This window comes from Scomber japonicus, chromosome 7, assembly GCF_027409825.1.
Source record: "Scomber japonicus isolate fScoJap1 chromosome 7, fScoJap1.pri, whole genome shotgun sequence".
In the NCBI taxonomy this organism is placed as follows: Eukaryota; Metazoa; Chordata; class Actinopteri; order Scombriformes; family Scombridae; genus Scomber; species Scomber japonicus.
In genome coordinates, this window is record NC_070584.1 from 12,199,335 (window position 1) to 12,208,120 (window position 8,786).

General features: G+C 41.4%; 1 protein-coding gene across 1 annotated transcript; it reads right to left on the reverse strand.

The window, feature by feature from the left end:
* Positions 1-3,686: 3,686 nt before the first annotated feature.
* tmem161a (transmembrane protein 161A) lies at positions 3,687-8,568 on the reverse strand. The gene is made up of 11 exons (XM_053322865.1): positions 8,486-8,568; positions 7,817-7,920; positions 7,650-7,733; positions 7,343-7,434; positions 7,073-7,229; positions 6,333-6,548; positions 6,103-6,246; positions 5,866-5,979; positions 5,601-5,775; positions 5,355-5,451; positions 3,687-5,101 (listed from the first exon to the last, which is right to left on the reverse strand). Exons 1-11 carry the CDS (start codon positions 8,486-8,488, stop codon positions 4,797-4,799), a joined length of 1,491 nt encoding a protein of 496 aa, XP_053178840.1. The 5' UTR covers positions 8,489-8,568; the 3' UTR covers positions 3,687-4,796.
* Positions 8,569-8,786: the final 218 nt, after the last annotated feature.

Consider the following 8,786-nt stretch of genomic DNA (forward strand, 5'->3'; position numbering starts at 1 on the left):
CACACACACACACACATACACAAATCATAGCAAGAAGATAGCGAGATGGGGTCCATTTGTCCCCATCATCCCAGAGAGGAAAGCCTCTCTTTGTCTCCTCACACAGAGCTGGTCTCTTCTGGGTGATGGAGAGTCTTCTGTGCATCACTTGATTGATCCCATGACGATGAGATAGATGCGTACAGACTTTTTTTGCTTTTTGTTTGATTAGGTTTAGTGTTTTCTTTTCTGTGTGGAGCAAATGTGAATCAAAATACAAACTGAAATGTGTTAATTTTGTTCTGTGACTTTTCTGAAATTTTAGCAACAGCAGCATAGCGGGACCAACTGAATTTCTCCAAAAGTGCAAAACACATCTACGTATATGTTTGGCTTTCCAAAGCAGTCCTCGGTGAAGTGAAAAGACATAACAATAAAGTGTGTCCACTGCTTAAATGTTACAGTAAAGTGAGCGCTCTGGTAGCCGAGTGGTTACTGTGCATGCCATATATATCCGTATATCTGCAACGTCCCCTCTTTGAGTCTTGCAAGGGGCCTTTATGGTACGTCATACCCATTTCTTTCTCCCCTTGTTTCCTGTGGGCCTCTTTGCCAGTAACTGTCCAATAAAGGCAAAAGTGTCCAAAAACATAATCTAAAAAAAAAATGTTTTCATTGTTCAGCATTAAGCAGAAAGCACTGGAGAAAAACACATGACATCAACCCAACTTAATCATTGTCTCAGTAAAACTTCACAACTAATTCCCTTGTTGTTATAAATGCTTTAATGTTTTAGCTGTTAGCCCAAAGGTGGTGAGGCAATCTCCCCCACATGTGACCAGATCACCTGTTGCTGGGGCTTTGGCCTTTTTCGAAGGGTTGAAATGTGCCTGCGTATTAGGACATTTTCGAATTCTGAGCATCAGTGAGACTCAGGGATTTACAGGATGGTTTCTTTATTAAGTTAAAAAGAGGTTTCTTTCCATCGTAGGACTGTAATTGTGGATAAGCTAAGCTTTACTCATATAATTCCTCCAAATAATGCTAGTTTGATCTTTTTACTTTATTAGTCACAAAACTTATGGTAGTCTACTTTCACTATAGACCAAAGTGTTTAATATTTGTCCCTATGCATTACAATCAAATACTGCAACAGCCAAAGATGTACTGTGTGTAATCCACTATATTGGGTCGAGTTTGATTTAAATAATTTAAATGCTATCAAAGTTTTTATGAAGCGCTTAATTTCATAATGTAAATATTATGTCCATTATTGTCTTATGATATTTATAAATGTATGAGACATTGTAATTAATGAGTCTAAATATTTGGCCTACTGGATGATATAGAATATTTCATTAAAGACCCACACATTACATTTTTTTTTGTTGTAATTAAATCTGTATATTTTATTTTTGCACTGGATCTCTGTGTAATTTGGTTTTACATATTCAATCTTCTTTTGGCAGAATCTACTCAATATTTCAGGTTTTCTGTCGCATTTCCACTGTTTGGCCACAAGGGGTCAGCTTTTTTTTGCATAACATCTAGCTGTCTAAGATGAGATGAGAAGATGCAGAGCAGGGAAGACTGTCCTTAACTATTGGTGATTAATTATCTGATGAATCTCTGTGACAAGACACAGGTTCAGTGGGTCACAGAACTTTTAACAAATTTACTGCAAGCGAATGACAAGAAGCAGAGATTCAGTGAGCCGGTGGAGGTCTTCAAGTTCAAGTGCTGCTGTGGAATTAGCTCCCTCTCATTTTATTTTCATTTTTTATGCAGTTATGTGGATTAATATCAGCATGTAAAGCCAAGTTATCAGTATTCTGATGTTTTGGATTGAGTTTTTATGTTTGCTGAATGCTTCACTAACAGAACAGAGAAAGATTTTTATTTGACATTTGTTGTGATTCATTTGAAATAAAAAAGATGGTTTGATTTGTACATTTGCCTTGGCCTGTTTTTTCCTTTTCTTTTCTTTCTAAAAGATGACATTTAGTTTATTATCTCTTTGTTTTTTTAGGGGAAAAAGGTGATTCTGGTACCGTTGTTTTTTTCATGTACATTCAATCTGAAGACATAAAATGCTGTCCGCTGTGTAGCCATCAAGCTTTCATGTGGCCTTTTATTTAGTCTTATTCACCTCTGCTCCATCTTTTGAACACACACACTCTCTCATTATCATGTCTAGCCCCTGTCAGGCAACTCACCATGCAGCCACCAAACGCGAGGAACAAAAATGGACCACTTAAAAAGCCTGGAGACCTTTATGTCTTCAAAAAAAACAAAAAGAAACATTCAGTACAAAAAGGCTCATTTCCACAGCTGGTTGTCTCACAGTAACTATGTCAGAACGTTTTTCTTATGCTACCCCTATGGAGCATTTGCCTTCCTTTCCATTTCAACTAAAAGCCAGAGGGGGAGCGCAGAGGAGTCGAGCCCTGCCTGCCCCGGTCCATCTCTGTCGTCTCCTCCCTAAATGAAAAGAGACTCTCACTGGGGTCATGTCTGGTCTGCTCCCCTGAGACCAGGCTGGCCCAGTCTGTAGGGCATGTCTGGGTCCTACACACACACACACACACACACACACATCCTGGTTTCTATAGCAACCACAGCCAGCCATGGCTGCCTGACTTGGCCTGCTGCAGTCCACAGAGCAGACTGAGGGGGCCTGAGGCCTCCAGCACAGATGCACATAATTAATATGATTATATAGATATGTCAGCCCCGTCACCTTTCAGTTCATTAGGCCGGCCGCTCTCCCAGATCTGTCAGAGGCACATGGACAGAACAGGAACGCAGCTTGACTGGTCATGGCGGGTGAGGGTGCTGCTTTCAAATAAGCAACTTAATAAATGCTCCTCAGTCATGTAATTTAACAACACAATCTAGGAAAAGAAAAATGTCCTCTCAAAATCGTCATTTTTTTGTCCTTTTAAACAATGGTGTACAAGCAGAATAATTACGCTTTAGGTGCACAACTCCCCAGTACTACATTTTAGACAACAATTATACAAGAGACGGCTTGTTAACTGGAACTCTCCCAAATTTCTCCACTCTTCAGTGGCACTGTGATTGATATCCTCCAATGAAGCATGTCCCAGTGCGCATAAAAAGACAGAGAGGTGGCCACCCCTCCCTGAATTGGAGAACCTTTGTGGCTTTTGATTGGATGTGGAAGTCAAATGATATCACCAATAAATCATGTCAGCTCTCAGACAAAAAGCCTCTCTAGTCTGGCTCTGGTGAAAGGTCAAGTTCTTTAACTGTTACACAACTGGCATGTAAATCTGAATGTTTTGATAACCTCACAAAACTTATAAATCTACACTGAATGTTTTTACACTAACAAATGGAGTGTTTTTGTGCAGTTTAAATGAAATGAATCGGAGGATGTCCAGAAAAAAATATCACTTCCTGTAGCCAAGTTGAGCAGCACTCACACATACACTTCTTCCCAGACTCTTGAGGGTCATCAGGTTCATAGTAATTATCAGTGATTAAAGATTGATCTTTTCAGGAGGCTGGGGTCAGAGTTCAGCACCCAGCACAGCGGCGAGACACTATTGTCATGCACAATTTCTTTTGTCAAATTTGAGCAGAGATTTCTAAAGGAAATTGTTTTATCGGTGATATCTCCCACGCTCCTCTGCGGAAAAACTGAAATGAGTGGGAACATTAAAATGACATGAGACTGAAAATAATGTTTTTTTTATTAAGCCACATAAACAAAAACGTTCAGATTACAGCCAAAAATTTGCACACCATGCATTCAAAAAGTCAACTTCACAGTATTATGATATCAGAGCATTCGATTCAAATACACTACCTAAAAACAAACAAACAAAAACAAAACACAAACAAAAAGAACAGAAATATACAGATTACATCATCTGTATCATTTCCAAATAACAAAGTTATTTGAGGCAATGCATCATAAATAAATAAATAAAATCCACTCACGAAAGACTAAATCAGGCTTTGATTGATCGTACATGTAAATGACAGATTGGAGATAAAACAGCAAAAAGCTAAAAAAACTCATGTTGCAAATTAAGACACTGCAACTAAAAACGTTGCCAGTGAGTAGTGTTGGAAATAAAATAAAAAATGTGTGGAGTGTTAACATTGTCTATGTAACAGCATGAGATTAATCCCCATTCTAAACACACATGAAAAAGGGAGAAGGGAGATTTTTAAAATTTACTCCAAATCCCTGAGCTCCCAGGCACTTAGGAATTCTGAAGGAAACTCTTTAGATAATGACAGCTTTCAGTCTGTTGGCCGGATCTGAGCTTCACTACTTCCTTTCAATCAAAAGGTTACAGCAGAAAAAGAGAACGAAAAAACAAACAAAGAACATTTAGCACTCTTAAATCGGTTCCTTAAGGGTCACGAAGAGTCCCTCTCAAAAATAAGAAGTCTTATCTACACAGGGATAAAGTAGTAATGCTTCCCCTGGTATGAATTAAATATCTTAACTGCAGCATTTAACAATGTTCTATGAAGAACTATTCAGGTAACACTGGCATAGATATATCTGAAAGGTTGCAGAAAAGGGTTCTGCTGACGTAGGTGGAAGATGACCTGTTGTCTCTGCACGTGTGGTATTGATACCAGAAGCCTGCTGGTCACTATCAGCCGTAAGGTGGCCAGTATTGCAACAGACGGTGCCCAACACCATCCAAACTTCTGTCTCATCTGAAAACATGGTGCACTCTGTCTGCAGTTGTGTGTTTTAATGAAATCTCTGCTGTCTGTCTGAAGGCATCCTTTGCAGCCTCCAGCATTGAAAGTGTGACACTCCACTGTTAGTTGTTCATAAGGTACTGGTGAAAGTAGATGCCGAACAGAGAGCTGATCAGCTGGCAGGCAGCCACCCACCAGGTGAAGAAGGCAAAGAAGCCTCGGAAGAATAGTGGAGTGAGGACAGACCGCAGCGCTGCAAAGGTCTCTGACAGACGGGCTACTGTGGCCTGGATGTCCTCTTCCATATCCTCCACCCCCTCCTCATCCTCATCCAGACTGCCGGGCAGCACAGGTGCTGCTGTGGGCATAACCAACGCTGGTGTCATTCCGGGGGTCTCCTCTGCAGCCGCCCCCCAGGAGAAGTCCCCTGGAAGTTCTGAAAAGATGAGTCAATATTAGGGCTGCAACTAATAATTATTTTCATTATTGATTCAATTTAATACCATGGTACCTTCAAATATTACACATTTGAGATTAGGTTATCTACATTTGGACCAGGAAACACAAATATTTACGGTTCCAATCCTGATAAAGTGAATCATCATGAATTAAATGTTTGTTGGTGGATTTTTCTTTTACTGCAGTGGTTGTGATGTTGGCAGTGGAGGTGTTCTACTCACCAAGTGCCTTGAGGGCCAGAGTGGAGAAGAGGATGAGCAGAATAGGAATCAGATACTGGAGAGTAACTACAGTCAGGTAGCAAAACACACGTGTGACCTGAAAAACAACACGTTACATGAACTTTACTCTCGACCTGCAGCTGGATGAACTTCAAAAACTTCTTTTTAGTTATTAATGACACAAAAGGGGAGAATAAAAAAGAAAATCACTGTGTGAAATATCAAAACATAAATAGCTAATCTGACCTTCCTCTGAATGTCAATCGCAGCAATACGTCCCGCCTCCTTCTTCATCTGCTCCACCCACTTCTGAGCCAGGTTGAGGTAGGCCTGCATGTGGTAACGAGTCATCAGTAGCCGCAGCACACACAGAAACACGACGATCCAAAGACGCATGCTGTCAAATACTGCACTGGGTACTCTGCAAGAACGAGATCACCAGAAGATCAGCAAAAATCAGGACAGACTGTTTGATGGCTAGAAAACGATCAAATTCAGTATGTGCACCTACAGTGTGACAGAGGTTTTTCCCAATGGTGCGTTTGCCAGAAAGTCCCTTGCAATAGGTTTCACCCACAGAACCACAACAATCACTGGAGACAAGAAACTCATGTGCAGCAGAATCCTGCAGGAAACAATAAAGGACATCTGAGGGAGCCAATCATTTATGTCAATCAATTAATTATGTTTTTACTTACATATGGAATAACAACCATTGTTTTCTGCAGCTAAGGTTATCAGTTCTTACTGGATGAGTGGGCGATCTGAGTTCATCTGTACAGCATCGAGATGAGTCTGAGCCAGGCGCAGTCCGGGGAAGGCCATGAGAGCACCGATGTAAGCACAGATAGCGGCCAGACCGAGCTTCACTGTCAGCTTAGTCACTGGGATTCTGAAATGAGTCAAATAAAAAAGTCATTCATTAAAAATTAGCCTCGTCCTTTACACAACAGAGCACTACAAACAATGGATACTTACGACCAGTCGGCATAGCCCTGCTGTTTGGCGAAGACTTCCAAGTTGTCGAAGAGGTTGGAAAACCCAGACTCCAAGCCGAACTCAAGGTAGTCCTCTCTGACCACCAGCACCAGCATGGCCACCAGCAGAGACAAAAAGCCAAAGGCAAGGCAAACTGAGCGCTCACCGCCCTCTTCAGAGCGAAAGTAGTGGCTCATCAGAGTGCGAAGGGTCTTTCTGGAGGTTGCAAGTTAAATGAAAACAATTGAAATGGAAAAAGGACAAATTTAATAGATGCATTCATCCAGTCCAAGACTTTCCATATCTTTTTAGTAACACTATTCTATCCTAAGTTTTTGACCTAATTATAACAATGTTTCCCCCATTAATTGTCCCAACTAGAACCCCTGACCCCAAAAATGATGTAAAATTTCCATTTATTAGGCCTCTCCGAAATGTTACGAAATGTGAGTCAACCTGTGTCGTTGCCCAGGAATAGGATAGCGTTTCTCCTTCTAAGTAATGCGGCTGCTTGTATTATGTGTGTGCAGCGAGTGAGTGGTTGAACGAGTGTGAGCGGTAGAAAAGTGAGAAGTGAATGCGAGCAGAGCAGAGGCAGTAAATGTACAGCAACTATGAACTATGAATAGATACTCCATAATCTTTGAGATTTTATTGTGCAAAAAGTTATAATCTGTTCTGAATAATAGTATTTTTGTAGGAATAATCAATCAATACAGATTTCACAGTTTGAAGGATACAGACTGAAGAGAACGGTCAGGACACACCAGATGGCTCCAATGTTAACCTCTTTGCTGGCATCCACCACATTGTAATAACACTCAGTGAAGAGGAAGACACCAGTTGCATAGACTGCAAAATCTACCAGCCACTGGTACTCCAGGAAAAACCGCAGCACTGTGAGGATAAAACAAGAAAAAAAACATACCTGCGTATCAACAGCAGAGCTTGAGCAGTGTTTGTACTTGCACAATCATATGAGGGTGTAGATAGAGCAGCGTTTGTTTTACCAAGGGCATCCATGTTGTTGACAGGAGCTTTTTCCAGGTGAAGGTCGATGTCTTTGGGCACAGTAAGAGGCTTGTTCTCCCCGTTCTGTCTCCTAGAAATTAACACATCGACACACAAAACAAATATACTTTGAGTATAACAATACATGGATTAAAACTGCAGCAGCCAACATTTTGCTCAGAAATAACAGCACATTTAATCCAGAGAATGCAAAGATATGTAAATTGGGGTGTTCTTCCTCTAGCCACTACTAAAATATGACTCTTTCCTACAGTGTGAGACCCTCCCCTCCCCCCCGACTCCCACCTGTCTCTCCTGGTCTGTTTGGGCATCTGCTTCCCTGCCAGTGCACACAGCTCTCCTTCTGACGGGTGTTTGAACCGGAACAGACTGAAAGAAACAACAGGCACATGTCTGTAAAAGGTGCACAGCACAATAAATGTGTATTATCTGATAGCAGAGGGTGACAATACCTGCCATTACAAAGGAGCCAGCGTGCAAATGAGCAATGTGGAGCCATCCTCTGCATAATGCTGGCAGCCAGCAAACTGACCACCAGCTGAATTCCCATCAACGCCTGTCAGGACAAACACACACATGTTAAAACATTCAATCTATCTGTGAAATTCAGCTCTGCACATGGAAATAAAGAGCTATCATCACATGTTTTTATTTATCAGAAATTAAGAGTAGGAGCGCCCTCTCTACAACCGTGACAATCAAGAGAGTCTTTCCAGTAGACTCAGCAAAGAAGACCCCAGAAAGCTTCAAGAAAGAGGTCATTAAAGGTAAAGTTAGGTCATGAAACACAGGCTGCGTTAGAAGCTAAGTCACACACCATGCTAAACAGCTACCAGCAGCAGGATATACAGTTCAGCCAGCTTAAACACAGCGTTGAAAGCCGCTGCAAAATGAATGAAAGTTAGCAAATGGCTATCGTGCTAAATTTAGCGAAACTTCAGCAGCTGTCAGCACTCAGCACTGCTGCACACCGTGAGGTAGCTAGTTAGCATTAGCAACTACTAGTCTCATAGTGACCGATATTAGCAAAAAGAGCTTGCTGGCAAACTTTACAGCTCGCCGGTAACATTGGTAATAAGATGCCAAAAAAGAGGATGTGACTTGAGTTAGCATATAGTTACCATGTCTTCTTCTGAAAGGTATAGTTGTACAGAAAAGCTGCCTTAGCTTCTTCACATGCAGCAGGGTCCTGACAGCTGAAGCAACCGACATGTGAAACTAACTACGGATCCCGGATGTCAGCGTTGCCTTCAGGAGCTCCGTGAAAGCTGCGTAAATTGTAACTTCGACATCAAGAGGGAGTTGTGTCAACCACTAATACTGCTACAACTCACCGCCTACAATGGCGTGATTGAGGTAATTTTACGGTGGCCGAGACCCGCCATAGCTGCAAATAAAAGTAACGCTGCAAACAAAAAAAAC